Here is a 23552-nt window from a genome sequence, read left to right on the forward strand (position 1 = left end):
GACAGAGGGAGTGGGTCTCTGGGTATCCGCTCGCTGCCAACGTGTGAGTTGGTGCAATACCATCAATCCTGAAGCTTGAGGGCAATCCCAGAGTCTTCCCACCACTGGAAAGGGTCAGTGGGCTGACATCCTGGACTCGTGTGCCCTGGGTCAGCCCAGCGTTGCTTCTACCCTTAATTGTAGTCTGTAGCTGGGCAGAGCTGGGAAAATCGAGTAAGCAACTTGAAGCAAGTTTCCCAGAGCTGGGAAAATCTGCTCATCACTGCCAGGTGAATCCGTTCGGGGGCTGGAGCTCTCATGGTAAAGCACGGTTCCCAGGAACTGAAGTGTGTATAGCTGGAGCAACAGTCACAGGGGAAGAGTCCTGGGTCAGGAAACCCGCCTGACGTGGGGTACACAGCAGAATAGTGTGGAAACAAAGTGGGGCAGGAGGGAGAATGTGTGGGGTATTCGGGGCGGGATAGCAACAACAGGGGCCCACAGCGAGTGTGGGTATAATGTGCACAGCAGGAGCCCTTGGGTCAGGTCAGGTTTTCCGGGTAGTGAACGGGTGCTTGGCTGCCAAAGGATCCAGCCATTGGATAGGGAAGGTGTGTGTATGTGTGTTGCTGGAGCGGCAATTGCTGCAGCACCACTGAGAGGCCCCGTAATGTCGAAAGCACCTCATTTCCAGCCTTGTCACAAATCCCCACTGAGAGCTCCGGGAATGTCGTGTAGCCCCACTAAGGGCTCCCGTCATGTCGTAAAGGGAAACCCAGAGCTGCCGTAATGTCGGGGGCTCGAGTCCTGCCGCGAGGCCCCACCCCGGGGGGGGGCTCCGGTCCTGTTGTGAGGCCTGACGGGAGCGTTATAATCAGACAAAATGAAAACTGACAGACCCACCCAGATCGGGGCCCAAGCAGTAAGTCCAGTTAAAGCATGTGGTCTTAAGATGTGTCCCAAATAAAGTTAGAGAGATTTGCTGAGAGAATCCCTGAGTTTTGCGTATGAACAGAAAGAGCGCATGTCAAAGGGTTTGAGGACTCGGTGTATTCTTTACACGGCAGCGGGGGGGGGGAGGGAGGGACGTTGGTAGGTCCCTTTGTTGGGTTTTTGCCTGGGTTCTCGTGGAGCCCGTTGGTCGAGGCTCTGGACGTTGAGTTTCACCTGTGCCGACCGGAGGCGGCCTTACCAGGATTGATGGTGTAACGCAGGATGCTGCCCACTTCAGGAAGCAGGCATTGCCTGGTGGTGGTGGTGGGGAGGGAGGGGGGTAGAGAGAGAGAGAGAGAGGGCCAGTATGTGTGGGGTTGTGCTCTGCCCCCACCACCCCACCCTCCAAGAGTGCCGGCACGGTGACCTCGAGTTCTTGTTCTCCTCCGCAGAAAACGGCGAGGGCCCCGCGTGCTGGCTGGACCTGCATACCTGCGGCGAGGCCCTGGGGGAGCTGGTGGGCTGGGCGCACAGCCACTGCCGGGGCTGTCCCCACCCGCCCGGCCTGAGGTACCTGCCGGCCGGCGGCGGCGCCACTCCTGCCGTGGCCGTCTGGGCCTGCCAGGCTGGCCATACCTACCGCTGGCGAGCGGCGGGGCACCACTTGAGACGGAGAGGGCAGCAGCGAAGGCACCGGCGGCGAAACGCCGAGGCTGGGGGATCCCCCACGTTGGCCACGACCGCCGCCACCACACCCGATAACCAGGAGGAGGAGGGAGGCAGTGGGCCAAACCCGGAACTGGAGTCGGCGCGCGGCTCGGACTCTGAGGAGGCGGGAGGAGAGAGCAACGAGGGCCACCCGTCCCACTCCGTCGCCTCCCTGCGGATCGTGGAGTGCGAGCTGGAGGAGCAGGGGCCGGGCGGCAGGGGAGCCCGGCCTGGCTGGAAGGTGATCCCGTGCAAGGACGAGTGCTCGGACGAAGAGCTGCCCGATGATGGACTTGATCCAAGTACGTTTCCCGCTCAGTTGTCCCCATCGCCATCACTCCCGCCTCCCCCCCCCCCCCCCCCCATCCCAAACCCACTGACCCCAGCGCAGACCGAATCACAATTTATTCGAGAGTTTGGAATCCCTTTCCCACCACCACCTTGCTTTTTTGTTTCAAACGGCTGGTACTCTGGCCCTGTTTAGCTCCCGTTTTAGTTCTTTTGAGGAGTCCAGTTTTAAAATTGTCAACAGCAAAGCTTTTGTCTTACACAAGATCAAAGGTTAGTTTACTGCATAGCTACCGAATGCAGTTGCTAAGGGAGAAGTGATAATTTATTAACTCAAAGTACACTTACCAAGCTTCAGAGTAAGTACAGATCAGAGCTACATTTAAAGACAGACGTGTGAGATCTGTTATGGTTGCAGGCCTGACTTACTCGAAGATTTCTCCTGCCAGGGAGAAGATTTTTAAAAACTTCAAGCTGCAATGGCTTTTGCAATGCAATAATTTGAGGTTTCTCCCACATCTGGTCTGAGCAGGACAGGTTCTGGGAAGGGGGTCCCTGTATTTTGCTGTTACAGCACTGCGGGGTTGTTCTTCATGAAGCCTGGTTCAGCACAACAATCCATAATCAGTTGCTTCACCATGGACAATGACCCCTTTACCTGCCTTCTGTCAGTTAGCCAGAATTTCTGAAGAGTGATCACTGGACCCAAAACGTTAACTCTGCTTTCCCTCCACAGATGCTTCCAGATCTGCTGAGTTTTTCCAACAGTTTTTGATTTGGGTGTCCTTACAGCCTGCCTTCATCCTCTTCAGAAACTTTGAGTTGTCTCATTTCCATGTCCAATTTATTAATTAAATTTTAACTATTTTTCTTTGTGAATGATTCTGAGGGGGACACATTACTCGGGCGGCTATTTTGGCTTTTGTGAATGAGCAAGATTAGTCACTTGAATTTTGGGAATCTCCTAATACGATGTCAATTCATTTTCAAAGTCGGGTTAGCCACTTCCTTCAAATAAAATACATAGCAGAATTGTTCAGTCCTGATAACCTTACCTATTGAATGTTAGTGAGCGGCGATAGTCATCGAACTCTCACACTTTCACCACTCGCAGTAAAGGGAATAAGGCAAGAAAGTGGAGTTGAGGGTTTTCAGGTCAGCCATGATCTCACTGAACAGCAGAGCAGAATCAATGGGCTGAATGGTCTACTTCTGCTCATGTCTTCTGGTCTAAATTTGGGAGGATGGAGATAGCTTGATTGCATAAGAAGAAAAACGTCAGCTTAAGTTCAATACGTGGAATTGCAAAGCCATTCATTTTGCAAGAAACAAGATGCAATGTCAAGGTTCTAATGGGGGATGCAGCTTATATATGCATAAATCGTTGAAAGTGTTCAGACAGTTGCTACTGACTGCAGTCCAAAAGCAAGGAATTTATGCTCAACCAATGTAAAACAACAGTTTGATTTTGTTTGCAGTACTGCATCCAGTTCTTGGCTGGGCTTTAGGGAGGGTGCCGAAGGCATTCACAAGAACTATTTCAGACGTGAAGAACTTCGGTCTCACACATTGATCGGAGGAGTTAGGACTGTTCTTCTTCAAGAATAAATGGCTAAGAAGAGGTTTGACAGAGGCCTTCGAAATCATTAGTGGTCTGGACAGAGTAGAAAGGGAAAAACTATTCCTGTGAGTGGAAGAATGGAAGATCAGGGGGCACTGACTTTAAGGTCATTGGCAAATGGTGCAGTGGACGTGTGAAAACTTTGTCATGCAGCAAATGGTTTTGAGCCTGTTAGGGGTGGGTTGAATTGAGGAATTCAGAGGGATTTACTCTCGAAAGGAGGAAGCTGGGTGAATGGTGCTTGTGTAGATTTATAAAGCCATGAGGGACATGGATAAGGTAAATAGACAAGATCTTTTCCCTGGGGTGAGGGAGTCCAGATCTGGAGGGCGTAGGTTAGGGTGAGAAGGGAAAATTTAAAAGGGACATCGGAGGGAATTTTTTCACACAGAGGGTGGTACAGTATGGAATGAGCTTCCAGAGGAAGTGGTGGAGGCTGGTACAATTACAACACATAAAAGGCATCTGGATAGGTATATGAGTACCAAGGGTTTAGAGGGTATGGGCCAAATGCTGACGAATGGGACGAGATTAATTTAAGGGGTGGTTCAGTAGTTAGCACTGCTGCCTCACAGCACCAAGGTCCCAGGTTCAATTCCAGCCTCGGGCGACTGTGTGGCATTTGCACATTCTCCCTGTGTCTGTGTGTGTTACCTCCAGGTGCTCCCACAGTCCAAAGATGTGCAGGTGAATTGGCCATGGTAAATTGCCCGTAGTGTTAGGTGCATTAGTCAGACGGAAATGGGTCTGGGTGGACTGGTTGGGCCGAAGGGCCTATTTCCGCATCGTAGAGAATCTAAAGATATCTGGTCAGCATGAACTGGCAGGGAATAGATGGATATGGACCATGTGCAGGCAGCTGAGATTAGTTTGGAATGCCATCATGGTTGTCACAGACCTGGTGGGCCAAAATGTATGTTCCTGTGCTGTACTGTTCTATGTTCAGTGGTTATTGTGGTTTTAAAAAAAAACAGTGTTAGTGGGGAGGATATTACCATGGAATGCAGCCTGGCTAGCACAAAATGGCACGATATAATGTGTGTCACAGGGATGTGTTCTTGGATCTCAAGCACTCACAATTTGTATCAGTGATTTAAAATGAGGGGCAGAAGGTGTGATTGTCCAATGCTGATGAGACAAACATAGATTGGAAAGTAAGTTGTGCAGAGTGCATAAGTCTCTAAAATGTTTTACATGTGTTAGATGAGTGGGCAAAGCTGTGGCAAATGGAGTGTAATGTGGGAAAATGTGATAGTCCAGTTGGCAAAAAGAATAAAAAAACATATAAATGGTGAGAGAGATCAGAGCCCTAAGATGCAAAGGAATCTGGATGTTCTCCTATACAAATTACAAATGATTAGTGTGCAGGTACAGTAAGTAATTAGGAAAACCAGTAGAATTGAATGCAGAAGTGGGAATGATATTCCTTGTGAAACAGGGCACTGCTGAGACCACAACCTGAATACTATGTGCAGCTTCAGTCCCTTTAATTAAGGAATAATGTAAACGTGAATGTACAGTTCAGAGCAGGGTTGCCAAACCAATACCTGGAATTGTCTTATTAGGGAAAAATTGGAAGTGACTTGATGGAAGTATCCAAAACTTGCAGCCTTGGGTGAGTATCTCGGTGGAGTTTACATGTTCTCCCTGTCTATGTGGGTTTCCTCCATGTACTCTGGCTTCCTCCCACAGTCCAAAAATGTGCAGGTGAAGTGAACTGGCCTTGCGAAATTGCCCATCGTGTCTAGGGGTGCATAGGCTAGGTGGATTAACCATGGGAATGGAGAGTTAGAGGGAAAGGGTAGGGGAGTGGGTCTGGGTCTGGGTGGGATGCTGTTCGGAGGGTCAGTGTGGTCTCAATGGGCCGAATGACCTGCTGCTGCAGTTGTGGGATTCTATCCTATAATTCTACAAAATCATGTGTTCTTGACAATGTAGATGGATGCTTCCTCTTCTGGGAAGATCTGGAGGGAGGAGTCACTGTTTAAAAATCAGATATTGCCTTGTTTCTGTTTAAATGGGCAATGTTGTTGAAAGTCTTGAGTCTTTGGAGCTGCTTTCCTGAAGAGGTGGCGAATATATTTAAGACAGTGGTAGACATACTTCAATTAGCAACGGGATGGCGGGTTGTAAGGGAGAGGCGAGAATGCAGATTTTACGTTACAGTCTAGAGGGTGAATGGCCGGCACCATCTATTTCTGAATGTTTGCTCATATCTTGCTTAGCTCCCTACTACAGGGTCCTTGGGGCCTTTTTGGAATTCGGAACTGAAATTAAAAACTATTAGCTAACAGCAGATGCAAGTGTGAGTAGTGCAAGTGCTGAGACGTAGTTGATGCCTGTCGGTGTTGGGCCACACTGCCACGTCACAGATGACTGATGTGCTTCGAGTGGGTGTGGAGTTGGGTCACCTGTTCACACACCAAAATGACACTCGCGCTCCACGAAAAAGATTTTGGAATTTCGGATAAAGGATTGTACACCTGTATCACCACCTGAACTGGTGCAGAGGGCCAAGAACAAAACGCGAGAGACAATGGACATCTTTCTCTTAAAAGAAACTCGGTCTGCCAGCACTTGGTGCTATGGCCAGAGGATGGTACAATTTCTGTTGGTTTACCTTCTGTGACGCATGGTGAACTGCTGTTCTGCATGCAGGGCACACAGGACTGCTGCCGTGTTCACTGAGGACTTTAGAAGCTGGTAACAGCAGTACTGGGGCAGATATTGCAGCATTGTCAGCAGTTCAGTGCAAGTGCCTGCACTTCACAGCTGATGTAATATTTATCAAAACTTATAGCTCAGTAAACAGCCAAGTCTCGCTGCAAAGTGATCCAACCCTGAAGAACTACCCATTTATTTTGCCCTATCTCACCTTTTGCCTTGACTCTGTCTGCACTCTGGTTCTCTGTGGTTCCCCGTGGACTCTCTGGCATTCTCTTGCTCATTCACAATGTCAAATACTCCATTCTATTTCCCTCTCCCACTCCCTGGCTAGCAATCTTTCCTCCCCTTGCGATACCTTCCGTTTCTGACTGTTGTGCGCTCCTGCGCTTCCCACATTCCTGCATAATTTACCCATCGATCTACCTTCTCTCTCCCCTTCCCTCCGGATGGATCAGCCATGGCTCAGTTGTCAGTGCACTCACCTCCTGAGTATGTGGTTTCGTGGTCAAATCCCAACTCCAGACCTTGAGCATAAAAATGAGTTTTGACACTTAAGAAATGCACTGCATTTGAGTCAGTAAGCTGAGTCCTGGTCTGCCAGTTGGGCTGGATATAAGATAACTTGCCACTAATTCAAAGAAAAGCATCATTATCCCCAGTATCTGAGGCAATATATCTCCCTGGATTATGATTTGAAAAAAGAGTATCAGACCATTAACGGGTTGGTATTTGTGGAAACTTGTTGAGCATGTTTCCGACATTACAGATCTTCTTTAGTTGTGAAAGGCATCGCGAGGCCCAGTCAAGTTATTTTTTCGCTTGTCGTTCTCTGTCTGCTCTCTTTCTCTTCCCCTTCCCCCACTCCACTATCACGTTCTCACTCATCATCGTGCTCTCAGTGAAGCAGATTCCGCTGTCTTCCTCCTGTTGCTCATCATTCGATCTCCCTCCATGCCCCCGTTTGACTGCTGTCTTTCCAACGTCTTCACAGTCTTGGTTTGCCAAAGTCCAGCTCTCGTGTGCCCTCCCACTTTCTCTTGCTCCCACCCCGTCTTTCGCACCCGCAATCCCTCACGCGCCCTCTCTCTCTGGAATGCCCTCTCCCTTTGGCATGCCCCCCTGTCTGGCACGCCACACCCCCAACCCCTCGTGCGCGCCCCCCCCCCCCCCCCCCAAGTGCACCCCTCTCTGGCTCACCCCCCTCACTCGCCCGCCCCCTCATGCTCCCCCTCTCCCCTCTCTGGTGCTTCCCCCCCCCCGCCGCCACGCACCCCCTCTCTCTGGCGCACCATGACCCCCCCCCCCCCCCCACCACTTCGTGCGCACGCTCCCTCTCTGGCTCACTCCCCCTGCGCATACCCCCCTCTCTGGCTCGCCTCATCGCTTGTGCCTCCACTCTCCGGCTCGCGCCTCCCCCCTCTCACGCTCCCTCTCTTGCTCGCCCCCCCCCCCCCTCTATGGCGTGCCCCCTCTTTCCCTCTCTTCCCCTCTCTTCCTCCGTCCTGCGCGCCCCCCTCTTCTGTCTCGCTCCCTCCCGCATGCCCCCCCTGCCCTGTTGCGCCACCCTCCCGGCACCCGCCCCTTGTGCTCTCCCTCTCTCTCACTTTGGTGTTTTTGATCACCCCCTCTTCTGGTTTGTCATTTTCCATCTTTCTCTTCTCAAATTCTTTCCCTCTCACTTTCTTCCACTTTCTCTGCTGTCTCTTCCTCTCAGTTTCCCCCATGTTCTCCCTCCATCTCCCTGTTACTGTTTTTTTTGTCTTCTCACCCTCTGCCGTCTCCTATTCTCTGACCACCTGTCTCGTTCTCTCACTCATTGCAGTAGAACCTGTGCCAGAGCTTCCAGTGCTGAAGACGGCCCCTGTGGTTTTGATGAAGACTAAATTGGGCCGAGGACGATGGCGGGCCAAGAGCACGTGTGAGGAGCCAGAGTCTGATCCCACCTTGGAGCCCCAGTGGGAGTCTCAGTACTGGGAGAAGGCGTCACCGTCTGCGTACGCTGTTCCAGAAATTCACACGCACGTGGTCAACAGTCCGGAGCTGTCCAGAGAACATCCTGCTGATACACAGCCGGCCGCAGAGACCGAGACAATGCAGCTAATTTGCGAGTCGGTGCCAGACTCTGACCAGAAGGATGAGAGTATTTCCCTGGCGGGTGAGTGCAGCTAGAAAAGTTAGCATTTGGCATGCTTGCCTTCTGAACTCGGTGCTCCGACTGATGGAGTTGGTGTGTCTGTGATACGGTGTGTGGGATGTTGGTGAGACCACCTTTGGAATCCTGTGTCCAATTCTGGGTCACCCTGCTATTGGAAGGATATTATTAAATTGGAGAGGTTGTGCAGAAACAAATGGCAAGGGTGTTGCCGGGACTGTTAGGTTTCAGTTAAATGGCGAGGCTGAGACTTCTTTCAGCGGAGCATAGGAGGTTGAGGGATGACCTTTTATTGAGGTTTATGAAATCTTGAGGGCCCTGGAAAGGATGAATAGCCAAGCTACCTTACCAAGGGTAGGGGAGTTCAAAACTAGAGGGCGTAGATTTTGAGGTGAGAGGGGAACGATTTAAAAAGGACCTGAAAGGGCAATGTTTTCACAGAGGTTAGTGTGTACATCGCTTGAGCCGCTAAAGGGAGTGGTAGAGGCGGGTACAATAACAACATTTGAAAGACATCTGGGCAGATGTGTGAATAGGAAAGGTTTCAAGGGTTATGGGCCAACGCAGGCAAATGGGACTGGTGTAATTTGGAAAACCTGGAAGGCATGGATCAGTTGGACTAAAGAGTCTCTTTCTGTGCTGTGTGACTTATGTATGTAATAGACCAGAGCGTGGGGGCCCTCACATGGAGGAGTGCAGAATAGCAGACATTTGCTTCATTGTAAATAGGAAAAGAGGAGTTCAGCCTTTTGGGCCCACTCTGCCGTGCAATATGATCATGGCTGATCTTCACCATTATCTTGCGCTGTCCAGGCAGTTGTTTTGGATATGGAGAAATCTGTGAATCTCAGCAGTTTAGAATTGCTGTGATTCTGGAGTCGCGTGGCTAGACAGGTATGGATAGCAGATTCTTCAGAGATCATTAGTGACTCATGAGTTTGTACACTGATGGTTTCATCGTTACCATTACTGGTTCTACCTTTCTATTTCCAGATTTATCAATTAACGAGGAGGCAATGGCTTAGTGGTGTTATCACTGGATTGTTGATCCAGAAACCTAGGTAACTTTCTGGGGATCCGTGTTCAAATCGTGCCATGGCCAATGGTGGAATTTTAATTCACCTTTTAAAACAATCTGGTGTTAAAATTCTAATGATGACTACGAATCCACTGTCCATCGTCAGAAAGACCCATCTGGCTCAATCATGCCCTTTAGGGAAGGGAACTGCCACCCTTGCCTGGTCTGGTCTAGCCTATATGTGACTCCAGACCCACAGCAATGGGCTGAGGATGACGGCGGGCCAAGAGCACGTGTGAGAAGTCAGAGTCCAATCCCACCTTGGAGTCCCAGTGGCATCTCTTAACTGCGCTCTGGGGCAATTAGGAATGGGCAATAAATCTTGGCCTCGCCACCAAAGCCCTCATCACGTGAAAATGAATCTGAAAAATTGTAATTCGATTGATGACTGTCATGGATTGGCCCTGGAACATTAGTTTGTGACTTACACATACTGGTTCAGTCACACTGCATTGCTTTATCGCCATCTACCTCAGGGAGATGATTACTTTTCATTTTGCTTGTCAATATTGTTAATTCACTGCCAGGCTGCCTAAGCTGCAACGTTTTCATTTGTCTTTGGTACCTGCTTGGATCATTATGATTGGATGCTTGCTCTCCCAATACAAGTCCCACTCCAGCCATGAGTAGATATTCATGAACCTTGGAATTGGCGGGCAGTCGAGCTTTATGGATTCGCGCGTTTTGATTGGTGTCGATCACCTCTGTCTCCCGTCACCACGTTTCTCTTCATCCAACCCACTTAAATTGTTTCCTGTACCACGGTGCCACGGTCAGTCTGCTGCGCCGCATTCCAATCCCCCTCACTCATCAGGCAAGCTGCTGAACAGCTGCTAGGGCTGAGACCTAATCTGTTGGTCCCTCTACTGTCACACCCTCATGACCTTGATCAGGGACCAGATGAGACGATGCTAACCGAAAATGGTGTTAACGTCCTTCTGGAATGCAGTGACCGGGTGACTCGTCCCCTTCCTGATGTAACATACTGTGTGCAGCTCTGCCTCCCTATGAAAATCTCTGAACTGAAGCTTCTTGAGTCATTTCTTGTGGATACAGTACTGATGTGGTCATCGTGGATTGCTGTGGTATCCTGGATCTCCCAAGTGCTGTGCTCATGACACTTCACCTCAAGTGCCAACTTTATTCCACTAATTGTGTTTTTTTATTATTAATTTGCAGTTCCACTCCTCACCTAACTCTCAGCTTCACACTGAACAATCACTGAGAAGTCCCTGTATTTATAAGAATTTTCAACTGGCCCTGTTTAGACATGTTCTGACACACAATACTGGTGAGGGTGAGAGTTGAATTCTGACTTTCTGGCCGAGAAGAAGGGACAGTACCACAAGAGCCGCATCGCATTTTTAAAAAAATCAATTCTTCAACTTTGCTCAAGTGGAGAAACCAGCGTAATTAACTGGCAAGAGCTGCTCTCAGAGAGCTTGTACCTCACTCAACCTGTCAAGAGCTCTGGAAATTCTTTGCATCTCTCTTGTAGAATACCTCGCCACCTAATTTTGTGTTGTTTGCCAATGTGGGTGGAGTACATTTGTTTCCTCCCTCCAAGTCATTAATATATACTATAAGCACTTAGTCCCAGCACTGATCCCTGTGGAAACAGAATGCTGGTTACAGATCGCTGACCTGATAAAGAGCCCTTGCCACCACATGTTCCCTGCCCATTAGCCAATTTATCTATCCGCGCCATAATACTACCTCGAACAGTGGGTTCTTATCTTATGACTTAACCTTATGTGAAATACCTTGTTAAATACCTTCTGCAAGTCCAAATAAATCTACTGGTTTCTCTCTCTTCCCTCTGTTTGAGATCTCCTCCAACATGTCTACTAAGTTAGATTGACTGATTTTCTTTTCACAACTGAATACACTTGATTGAGTTATGGTTTTCCAAATGTTGTTCTTTACTTAATTGACTCCAAACCTTTTCCAGCAATACATGTTGAGCTAATTGGTGTATCGTTATCTGCTTCTTGCCTCCCTCCGTGTCTTCAAGGTTTTTGTCACTTCGCTGCATAGAGAGGGAGAGACTTTCCCTGTTCCTGTCTGGAGACTTCGGTTTGTGTTGTCATGCTGTGACATCCCTCGCCTCCCCAATTGCACAAACCAGTCACCAGTCTGTGGCTGGACAATGTTTGCTTTGCACTCATGTTCATCCATTGGTTCTTAGATATTGTCCACCCCTACTACCTGAGCAAATCAATTGTGAAAATACAGTTCTGAGTGAATTCCAGTAGCTTGATCTTTTTTTCAAATTTCAGCTTCCACAGCCCTTGGTTTAAGACTATCCTTTTCACATTTTGGTCCGCAGTCCAAAATAATAATTGTGGTCCGTACAGCCCTGAGACTGAGGATAATAAATCCGTACAAAGCCAAGACTGGATAAAAGGCTTTATGACCCCACATCTGCAACTCGTAGCAGGTCGATCACAAAGTTGAGGGAAACCACTTGCCAACAGACTGAATATTCCCCCAGGGTTGGGGGTTTGGGCTAGTTGATCAAACCAGCCATGTCTTGGAGACTTTTAACCTTTGTAAATGGGCCCCCCCCCCCCCCCCCCGAGTTGTGAAGTATAATCACCATTGTCTGTTGGACCAGTGAGCCACGTTTGAAGACAAACCAGGAGCCTCCTTTTTCTCAATTACATGTTGGGGTGTTGGTGGTGGATGCTGGATGTCTTCAGAGCACAAACTCTCGTGAAATGATGAAAGATGGCACAGGGAAGGCAATGGTGTAGTGACAGTATTCCAGTCCAATTAATCCAGAGACCCAGTTAATGGGTGGCAGATGGTGGAATTTGATTTTGGTAAAAGAATCAGGAATCAACAGTCAAATGATGGCCATTAAACCATTGTTGATTGGCAGGGAAAAAGAAAAATCTGGATCACTAATGCCTTTTGGGGAAGGAAACTGCCACCGTTACCTGACGTAACGGGTGTGTGTATCTGTCAGTCTGCGTGTGTGTGAAAGAGAGAGAGACACTCCAGAACGAGAGCAGTTACCCTCTGGGTAAGTGGGGATAGACAATCAATGCCAGCCAACCTGTGACAGCTACATCCTGTGAATAAAGTTTACAAAGTTCGACTCGACTAGATTCCCTCCAGTGTGGAAACAGGCCCTTCGGCCCAACCAGTCCACACCAACCCTCCGAAGAGTAACCCACCCAGACCCATTTCCCTCTGACTGATGCAATTTAACATGACCACTTCACCAAACCTACACATCTTTGGACTGTGTAGTGGCTGCATTGTGTGCCATTGACAATTTTCGCTACAGTAATTCCCCCTCTGAAGCTCCTTTGACTATATCTTCCAAACTTGCAGCCTCTACATCAAATGGTCACTGGGTCAAGAGTCAGGAAGTCCCCTCCTGACAGCACTGTGAGTGTCCTCAAACCCATGTTTAACAGTGATGTTAAACCAATGTTTCTCGCACCACCTGGGACACAATTATTGGTGGGCATTGAATACTGGCCAGCCAGTGCTGTCCTAATCCCATGAAACTGTAATTTTATAAAGTGTATTTTTCTCTTCAAGTCGTCATATTTTTGGGTCACTTGTAATGTTGGAATCTGTCTCTGATGTCTAGCATTCAGTTCTTTTAGTTGACAAACAAGGAAACAAGAATGGTCAACTTGGACGGTAGAACCTGCACAAGCTCTAGTGCCAAACAGAGCCAAAAGTTTTATCGAAACAGTGCTGCTTTGCAGTTTCCAATGTGAAAATTAATCCTCTCTCATTCACCTATTAGTGAAGAATGAAATTGCATTGCCGTGCAAGACATTAAAGCCCTATGGCTGAATCACTCTGTGGCTGCATGTATCAGACTCCCCTTCAGAGAGAGCTATTTAAGATGAGTTTGAGTTGGTGGGATTGAGAGGAGTTAGCAGTGCAGTTTTTCAGTGGGAGCACTGATACAACTGCTGCTTTTCATCAGACTTGAGGTCCAGATGTGAGTGCCCAAGATAAGACATAATGTTCCCTTGGCACGAGAACAATGGAAGTAACTTCCGTGTTACCCAGCGTCTTCCTATTTCCCTTTCTCCCCAGTTGACTTTTCTCCTCTTTCCTCTTCCCAGGATTAGCTGCTGCCGCTGGTCTCCCTAATTCCGTCAGAGAGCCAGAATTGGAAAACAGGTAGGAGACAGCCCCTGCCCTGCCGCCTCAGTCATTCCTCTCCCTGACCATTTAGCACTTTCCAACCAGTTGTCCTTAAATATAGCAATGTGATAGAACCTGTCCCCCCCCCACCCCCCCGCGCAGGGGTGCTGGAGACTTGGTCCATTGTCCGTGTTGTGCTTAGGGGAATTTTGGGGTGCAGAAACTGGGGGCTCGGTGGGGTGGGGTATGGTGTATAACAAAGGTTGCGTGGCGTTGGGTTGATTCTCTTGTCTGCCGTTCTGAGAGGTTTGGTTCCAGATACTGTGGTGGTGAAGTGGGGTATCATTTCACAGTATGTTAGGGGGAGAGTGGACGGCTTACTCCAGGGATATGGCCACATGCGGCGATGATAACTGGGACAGCATGAATTGCGGACAGAATGCTGATTTGAGCATTAAATCATGGGCATGGGGTGACACAGGGCTTTGACTGGAGACCGATTGGATTGGGGACTGTGAGCTCAGATCCAGACCATGAGGGTGAAGCAGGAGTCAGACCCGGGATGTAAGGGTGATGCGAGGGTTTGACTGGTGGGGGGAGGGGGTGACGCTGTTGGGTGATGAACTTTTGCTTTTAGTGAGTGTCGATGGAGATTGAAAGATGTCATTACTGAGTTAGAGAGTGCCGTGAGTGTTGTTCTTACCTCTGACTGGTCGCTCCTCTTGCTTTGTTAGTGAGGAAGAGGAACCAGAGTTGGTGGAGACTGACGATGACATCCCATTCCACGATGATCCCAAAGATGAAATGTATGAGCCGTCACCACACAGGTAACTAGCTGGAGGGCAAAGCACATCCCTTTGGACTGCCCATTCCCTGACCTGCTCCACCCATCCTGTTCCTTCTGTCTTTTGGCCTTGAATCCCAACACACTTTACGTAACCACAGCTGAGGGGCTTGACTGGTTTGTCTCTCTCCACCTTTTCTCTCCTTGCCCGAGTTTGTGATTCATCGCACTTGTCTTGGACCGTCGCTTGCCCCAGGCTCGGCTGCAGTCCTGGCACTGTGATCTCTGTGCTGTCCCTTCTGCCCCCATCTCTGCTGTCATCCTCTCTCCTGCCTATCTTTCTGCCAGCCTTGCCTTCAATGCTGCCCAGGTCAGCAGCTGTTCTGCCTTCTGTAAACAGCTTCCCTTACCAGCAACCCTTCTGTCTCTCCACTCCATGTTTTTTGTTCTGGACCAGATCAAACCCTCTCAAAACGTACCAAGGGAACAGCCTAAACCCTAACTTTTACCTTACTTGAAGGCAAGTCCAAGATGCTGCCTTCCAGATGTGATACGATTGGTCAAACCTACTAGGCTTTATGCGACACATTACTCGATGGCTAAAATACAAACAAAAGACAAAATAATTGTCAGAACTTGAGCTCTGTTAAAAGACTTGACAAAATAATATTATTTCACTACTACTCATCAACTGCCCGACATAGCTGCATCCCATAAACACACCCTTGGCCAAGGCAAATTCAGCAAAACAGATTTTCCTCACTTGTTTTCTTTTCCAACCCGGGCCAGAGGAAAGACCGAAAGAAAGAATGAATCTAGCAGCAGAGAGAAACCCCAAGCATTTTACAGCTTCAAGTCCAAAACCTGAACCTCAATAGCTGAAAGTAAAAGCTAAAACCCTGGATCTCTGTGAGCCTGACTCGACCCCCTCATGCTGCTTTTGACTAATGTAAAGAAAAGGCCCAAAGTTATTTCCTTTGCTTTCCGTGGAGTAGACACCCTAACAGCAAATTCACTCGCTCCTCTTCAAGAGAAACAGGACAGCACAAATCCTTCTTCAAGGCACATCTTGTCACATTTTCCTACTTTGTGCCGTTCACATCATCCGCCTCTCCTATCTGTCCCTTCACCTTGCCCCCTGCGCAGTGTTTTTATCTCGTTGTTGGCAGTGTAAGCAGATTGTGAATCGACGAGCCTAACTCTCTCTCAGAGCACTCAACTTTCGATTTGTTCCAATTCACAGGGAGCGTGGGAAGCCGAGGCGGAAACCACGGAAAGAGAAGGAGAAAGTGGAGACAGTGGAGCAGGTGGAGCCTCCTAAGAGTCAAAGGTTAGCCACCACCGCCCTCATCGAGTGTGCAGTGTTGCCTTGTATTGCTCCAGAGTGATCCCACCTCCTGCACTTGGTTCTAGTGGTGTCCCCCTCCTCTCTCATGTAACCTTCCTTATCCCCATTCCATTCACCTGTCAACTGAGTGTGCAGATGTCGAGAGCACTGATATGACTGATGCATGGAAGGCAAAAACTGACAGTCATGGGATGTGCATTCACAAGTTGGCAAAGGGACAAGTTGTGGTCAGACGTTTTCTTATAGAAATGTGCGCGGCTGTGCACATGCAGCAATGTTGAATGGAAAAGCAGGCAGAAAAATATGCTCAATCTTTGCAAACCCTTCAGCTCTCAAACGGGTATTGTGTCATACTGTGCACCGTGTGCAAGTTGTGAAAGTGGATGTTTACCCCTCCCCCCCGTGTTTTTCTCTGCGATGAGTGGCCTGCCTGTTTGTTGCACTACACCGACTCACGTGTGTGCACCTTGGTTAATGTTCGTCAAGGCCCTGTTGAGGCTGCAAAACAAAGTTTACATCGAAGATAGTTGGGCTTGAGTTAGACGGAGTTTCCAGAGCCATTTGTGGAGTTGATATGATGTTGTTATCATTGGATTATTAATCTAGAGACCGTGGGGACTTGGGTTTGAATCTCACTACGACAGAAGGCAGAATTTGAATTCAGTAAAAATTTGGGATGAAGGGTCTAATGGTGACTATTGTTAATTGGTGCAAAAATAGGCAACTGCTTCACTAATGTCCTCAAGGGTGAAATCCTTTTTGGAAATCTGTCATCCTGGCCTGGTCTGGCCACAAGTGATTCCAGACCTATGGCAGTGCCAGCTTATCTGTCCTCTGGGCAGTAAGCATTAGCCTGGCCAGTGATGCCCACATCCTGTGAATGATTAAGAAAAGAGCTCGGGAGGTTAAAATGGTCTGGTGACTGCCTCTCGTGCCAATACCCCTCATTTTGGAAAGCCCAAGTTTTTTAACCTTCTCTGCTGAAAGGCTTCTTCATATACCAGAGCTCCCCATTTCTGCTGACAAGTCCTCACCACACTTTCTGAAAGTGGTCCCCAGAATTGTGCGTGATAATCAACTCCAGAAGTATGAATTTTGTGGCTCTATTGTAACTTCTCTGTTTACAAAGCTGCTTAAGGACACCACTTGTCACAGCCTGCCAATTTGGGAGAAAACCCCTGAGCGGTACCTTATTAAGTCCAAATCAATTCCCTGTCCCAAATTTGCCTGCTTAATTACATCTCGAACGGGTATTGTGTCAAACTTTGTATTAAGCTGCAAAAGCTGCTTTATCATATCTGTTCTTGAAGTGAGCTCAAAACTATTTATCTTTTCTTGGACGTCTGCTATCCATTCTCTCACCTTGCTTTCTGCGCAATGTTTTATCTAATTATTGGCCTATGATTAGCTGTTCTTTCCTGTTTACGTTCTTATCACTTACTGGTGACATGGTGACTCAGTGGTTGTCCCTGCTGCCTCTCAGCACCAGGGACCCGGGTTTGATTCCAGCCTCGGGCCACTGTCTGTGTGAAGTTTCCACGTTCTCCCGTGTGGATTTCCTCTGGGTGCTCCAGTTTCCTTTCACAGTCTTGAGATGTGCAGGTTAGGTAGTTTGGCCATGCTAAATAACCCGTAGCATCCAGGGATGTGCAGGCTAGGTGGTTTAGCCATGGGGAATGTGAGGTTGCAGGAATAGGGTAGGGGTGTGGGTCTGAATGGGATACTGTTCAGAGGTGTGGACCCAATGGGCCAAATGGCCTCCTTCCACACTGGGCATTCTATGATATGGTATTCCTCCCATGTTTCCTGCATATCCCCAGTGTTCTCCTGGGACTTCACTGCTTAGATCTTAAGCAGCCAAATGTTCTCTCTTGTTTGCTATACCCCTGTACAATAGTATGGCAATACCTCTGCCTTCATAATTCTCGACACTGAATAGGAATGGGGGACGTTGATGGTGGATTGGTGGGCCATAATGAGTTTGTTCTCTTTTGAGCAAAGGTGGCTAGTGGGGTCTTATTGGAAGTGAGCAAAGTTGTGAGGAGTTTTGTAGTAAATGAGAAATGATTTAGTCTGGCAAGAGGCTCATCAGTGTTAAATAACTGGTAAAGTAAGCAGAGAGAGAAGAACATTAGCTGCACGACACATTAAGGCCTAGAATGCTGCGGGAATCACTTGGATTCGAGACTATGCTCTTTAACAAGGTTGTGTTGTCAGTGTTTTTTTCCAAAAATACTTGATGACACAGGTTCTAAAATGTCTGGGGTTGATTGACTTGAAGAAGCTTTTAAGTTTTTTAAACAAAAGCACTTGTACAATGAAAGGGGAGTGGCCAGTTCTCCCAACTCAGCTCGCCTCTGGTTTGGGTTTTAGCAGTCTGCCTGTTTAGAGCAAGCAGTCAGTTTGTTTGACGCTGCTGGTCAAAGGAGGAGCTCCATGGACAGAAAGTGTTCCATGCTGAATCTCTTTGCCATCTCTCTCCATCTCTCCATCTCTCCCTCTCCATCTCTCTCTCTCTCTCTCTCTCTCTCTGCCCTGTATGACTCTGTATTTGATTGTACCTTTTTTGTCAAGGGGTGTTTATGGGGGATTGTCGCAAGTATTTGGAACAGCATCAGATGCGATGATCTGTTGGGTTTTCAGGCAGGTTGAGTTATTCTGTATTCTGTTCTCTTTTGTTCGTGTTTCATTCGATAATCTTGTAAATGAGTTCTGTTTTGTTTAAACCTAAGTGATTGGGCCAGCTGCATCACTCCTGGATAATCTGCTCCACATCTTCTTAAAGCAGCAAGCTAAGTTAGGGTCTGGGCTACTTTCTTGAAATGTTTTGAGGGGGTCTGGTCTGGTCCATAACAGACTGATTTGTAAGGTTGTGAGTGTGCCTAAGTTGGGCAGCACCATCAGTGGATTGAATAAGCTCCTGTACTGTCACATTGCCGTGATGTTATTTAATTTGCAAGGCTAACACCTTCCTTTCTTCCTTGTCAGGAGGCCACGAAGATCCAAAGAAGATAGAGGACCTCGTCCACCCAAGAAGCGGTAAGTCTGTTGCCAGGGAGGGTGGGGACAGTGACTGGTGTATCACTGGGCTAGGTGCGTTTTTACCATGGGGGGGAGCAGCAAGACTTATGGAAATGTACCACAGACCTGCTTGATCTCATTACAGTGGCTGGGAAGGTTGGGGAGAATGCAAGAGGAAGAGAAGTCTAGGTTTTCCTGCAAAGGGTGTAACTGAATGTCCTGGTCAAACTGCTCTTTCCTCTGCCTCAGGAAGAAGCCTCCTATTCAGTACGTGCGCTGTGAGATGGAAGGTTGTGGAACCATCCTCGCCAATCCAAGGTATTTGCAGGTCAGTGCAAACTTAATCTGATTGGCATACACCATGTTTTCTTTTTGCAAAAAGCAGCTTTCTTTCAGATGTCTTCATCTGCAGAGGCTGAATGTCAATATCGTTCAGCCTTGGTCTAGAACACAGTTGTGCTGTTCGGATCTAGAATGGGATTAAGCTAAGAAGCAGTAGTAGGAGGATTACAGTGTGCAACGTAACCAGGATTTAGAATCGGCTTACCTGGCTGAAGAACATTGGAAATGCTCTGCAGGTCTGAGAGAGAGAGTGGCTGTTTCAGGCAAAGGGTTTCTGTTCAGAGCTGTTGAGGAACGCGAAAACCAATAGGCAAGATTTCACTTCGTAGTTCTGGTTTACCACTCAAAACAAAATCAAGAAATATTAAATATGAGTCAACAGTGAATTACAATCAATGTTTTCGACATTACGCATTCAGAAGCAGATAGACGAGTATCTGTTGCAAGCTATTACCAAGTTTGTGAAATTTCTAAGGCCGTCTACTAAGCCTGCAGGACTCACTTCAGCCCTAAAGTCAGTCAAAGGTCTGGATTGGCACTGGCGACTTTTAAAGGTTCTATTTTACAGAACAAAATATCGCTAGGTTGATTCCAGAGTTGAGAGGATTGGCATTTGAGGAGAGATCGAGTAGACTGGGTCTTAGCCATGTGGACCTCATAGAATATGAGTTCCTTGTTGGGGCTGTTAACCAGGCCCATTTAGGGTGCTCTGGCTGAGAGATATAAACAGGAGTATCAGATATCCTGTTCACTCGAAGAGCTGACTCTGAGGAATGGATCAGAGACTTCCCACATGTAAATAAAAGGTGACTTGGTGACTGGATGCAGGCCTCTGTGGAATTATTGTTTCAATATCATTCTCTGAATTGTTAATGAAGAGCAGGTAAGATGAGGTAGCGGCTGTTATTTGAATGGAAATGTTTGCACAAACATTGATCGTTGTGCAGTTGTATTCCACGATTTTGCAGATTGATAGAAATTCGAATGTTATGATCCTTTTGACAGAGACTGAATTCCAGCATTCGGAGTGAGAGAGCGCCTTACCCTTTGTTTAACCTGCAGTGCAAGGGTTTGGCCCTCACAGTATTCTAGTCCATATTCTAGGAGATTTGGCCAATGGCACACAGAGACTAGTGTTGCAGTCAGCTTTTTAACACCTTTTTTCTTCATGCTTGGAACTTATTTTCAAGTGGTGACTTTCTGCTGAGAATCAGCCCCCTCATTATCTCTTTTGTGATATCTGCCTGTTTGAAGTTCCCCTGACACTTTACAAGTACACATTTCATGGGCTTCACATAAGACTCTGCCACACTGAGACTGAACTTACAACTGTGGTTTACTTTATTCTGTAGCAGGTCTCTTTTTAAAAAAAAAACATATTATGGAATTAGAAATCAACAGTTGTCTGTAAGTACTTTGGGGTTCTGATCTACTCGAATAACAAAATGTCCATTACGAAGATTGTGCTTCTTGCAAAGTAAAAGCTATTAAAGCTAAACAAAAAAAAAACTGCGGATGCTGCAAATCAGAAGCAAAATAGCAGATAGTGAGGAGAGTTGTTAAAGGATACAGTGGGATGTAGATCGATTGCAGATTTAGGCAGAAAAATGGCAGATGGAGTTTAATCCAGATAAAAGTGAGGTGATGCATTTTGGAAGATCAAATTCAGGTGTGAATTACACAATAACTGAAGAAACTGTTGTGCCCCCGTTCAAAAACGGGAATAGGGATAACCCCGGGAATTACAGGCCAGTTAGTCTTTCTTCAGCGGTAGGCAAAGTAATGGAAAGGGTACTGAGGGCTAGGATTTATGAGTATCTGGAAAGACACTGCTTGATTAGGGACAGCCAGCACGGATTTGTGAAGGGTAGGTCTTGCCTTACAAGTCTTATTGAATTCTTCGAGGAGGTGACCAAGGACGTGGATGAGGGTAGAGCAGTGGATGTAGTGTACATGGATTTTAGTAAGGCATTTGATAAGGTTCCCCATGGTAGGCTTATGCGGAAAGTCAGGAGGCATGGGATAGAGGGAAATTTGGCCAGTTGGATAGAAAACTGGCTAACCAGTCGAAGTCAGAGAGTGGTGGTAGATGGTAAATATTCAGCCTGGAGCCCAGTTACAAGTGGAGTTCCGCAGGGATCAGTTCTGGGTCCTCTGCTGTTGGTAACTTTTATTAATGACTTGGAAGAGGGAGTCGAAGGGTGGGTCAGTAAATTTGCAGATGATACGAAGATTGGTGGAGTTGTGGATAGTGAGGAGGGCTGTTGTTGGCTGCAAAGGGACTTAGATATGATGCAGAGCTGGGCTGAGGAATAGCAGATGGAGTTCAACCCTGTCAAGTGTGAGGTGGTCCATTTTGGAAGGACAAATAAGAATGCGGAATACAGGGTTAACGGTAGGGTTCTTAGTAAGGTGGAGGAGCAGAGGGATCTTGGGGTCTATGTTCATAGCTCTTTGAAAGTTGCCACTCAGGTGGATAGAGCTTGTAAGAAGGCCTATGGTGTATTAGCATTCATTATCAGAGGGATTGAATTCAAGAGTTGTGAAGTGATGTTGCAGCTGTACAGGACCTTGGTTAGGCCACATTTGGAGTACTGTATGTAGTTCTGGTCACCTCACTTTAGGAAAGATGTGGAAGCTTTGGAGAGGGTGCAGAGAAGATTTACCAGGATGTTGCCTGGAATGGAGAATAGGTGGTACAAGGATAGGTTGAGAGTGCTAGGCCTTTTCTCATTGGAACGGCGAAGGATGAGGGGTGACTTGATAGAGGTTTATAAGATGATCAGAGGAATAGATTGAGTAGACAGTCAGAAACTTTTTTGCCCAGGTACAACAGAGTGTTACAAGGGGACATAAATTTAAGGTGAAGGGTGGAAGGTATAGGGGGGATGTCAGGGGTAGGTTCTTTACCCAGAGAGTGGTGGGGGCATGGAAAGCGCTGCCTGTGGGAGTGGCAGAGTCAGAATCATTGGTGACCTTTAAGCGGCAATTGGATAGGTACATGGATGAGTGCTTAAGCTAGGACAAATGTTCGGCACAACATCGTGGGCCGAAGGGCCTGTTCTGTGCTGTATTGTTCTATGCTCTTTGGAATTTAGAAGAATGATGGGAGGGATCTTATAGAAACGCACTAGATTATGAAGGGAATAAATAAGATTGAGCAGGGAGGTTGGTGGGTGAAACTACACTCTGAGGCAAGGCCTCAAACTGAGGGGCAGCAGATTTCGGACTGAGTTGAGGAGGAAATGCTTTAAGCTCAGGTTTGCGAATCTGTGGAATTTGCTGCCCAGTGAAGCAATCGAGGCTACCTCGGTAAACATTTTTAAGGCAAAGACAGATTTTTGAAAAGTCAAGGAATTAACGTTAAACTGCAAAGTCACGCACGTAGGAAAGGTATAAACTGCGTGATTAAAAACTGCATAGAATCATAACAGTACAAAAGAGGTCCTTCAGCCCATCAAGTCTGCACTGCCAAAGCTACACTCGTTCTCACTTCCAGCACCAGGCCCATGGCCTTGAATATTAGAACACTTAAAGTGCTCATCCAAGTTTCTTTTATAAATGTTGTGACGTTTGCCACCTCAACTCCTCTCCCAAGCAGTCCATTCCAAACCCCTGCCACCCTATGCGTGAAACAAATCCTCAAGCCCCCTCTAAGCTTCTTGCCTCTCACCTTAATATTATACCTCTTGTTACTGACTGTTCAACAAAGGGGATTAACTGCTTTCTATTCATCCTGTCCATGTCCCTCAATCTTATACATCTCTGTCATGGTTGTTGGTATGTTCGCTGGGATATTTATTTGCAGACGTTGCTTTGGAGCCTCCTGTGAAGCGCTGCTGTGCTGTGTCTTCTGGAGTCTATTCGGTTCTGTTCCTACTGCTTCTGATTGCTGGTTCCAGCTGTTCATTGTAATGGCCGGTATATTGGGTCCAGATCGACGTGCTTGTTGATGGAGTCTGTGGATGAGTGTCATGCCTTGAGAAGTTCTCTGGCTGTCCTCTTTTTAGCTTGTCCTTAGATCGTTGTGTTGTCCCAGTCGAATTTGTGGTCCTTGTCATCTGTGTGTATGGATGGCGTTTCGTGGCTAGTTGGCGTTGATGGATGCCGACTGCTAGTTGCCTGCCTGTTTGTCCTATATAGTGTTTTGTGCAGTCTTTGCATGGAATCTTGTAAATTACATTAATCTTGCAAGTGATGGATATAGAGTCTTTTGTCCTGTTGAGTTGTCGTCTGAGGCGGTGGTCAGTTTATGGGCTCTCATGATCCTGAATGGTCGGGGAAGTCAGTTCCGAGGCGTTTTTTATGTAAGGTAGCATGGTTAGTGAGTTGGGTCGTGGCATGTCCTCGCTGTTTGTCTGTTCGGCATCTACGGATAAAGTTGCGGGGATATCCGTTCTTGGTGAAGACTCTGTAGAGGTTTCTCCTTCTCTTTGCAGGTTGGGGGTGCTGCAGTGTGTTGTAGCCCTCTTTGAGAGTCATAGAGATGTACAACATGGAAACAGACCCTTC

At 47.5% G+C, this 23552-nt stretch overlaps 1 protein-coding gene across 2 annotated transcripts in view; it reads left to right on the plus strand.

The window, feature by feature from the left end:
* LOC140468522 (uncharacterized) overlaps nt 1–23552 on the plus strand; it is a 76363-nt gene that overhangs the window by 26970 nt on the left and 25841 nt on the right. Inside the window, exons 4-10 of one of the 2 annotated variants that reach the window (XM_072564607.1) lie at nt 1365–1922; nt 8019–8351; nt 13524–13581; nt 14280–14372; nt 15573–15659; nt 18666–18716; nt 18948–19026. In XM_072564607.1, coding sequence (XP_072420708.1) covers nt 1365–1922; nt 8019–8351; nt 13524–13581; nt 14280–14372; nt 15573–15659; nt 18666–18716; nt 18948–19026 — 1259 coding nt within the window. The remainder of the gene's footprint in view (nt 1–1364; nt 1923–8018; nt 8352–13523; nt 13582–14279; nt 14373–15572; nt 15660–18665; nt 18717–18947; nt 19027–23552) is intronic. The other variant, XM_072564608.1, reaches the window with a different exon arrangement.

Source organism: Chiloscyllium punctatum, chromosome 47, assembly GCF_047496795.1.
Source record: "Chiloscyllium punctatum isolate Juve2018m chromosome 47, sChiPun1.3, whole genome shotgun sequence".
Taxonomy (NCBI): Eukaryota; Metazoa; Chordata; class Chondrichthyes; order Orectolobiformes; family Hemiscylliidae; genus Chiloscyllium; species Chiloscyllium punctatum.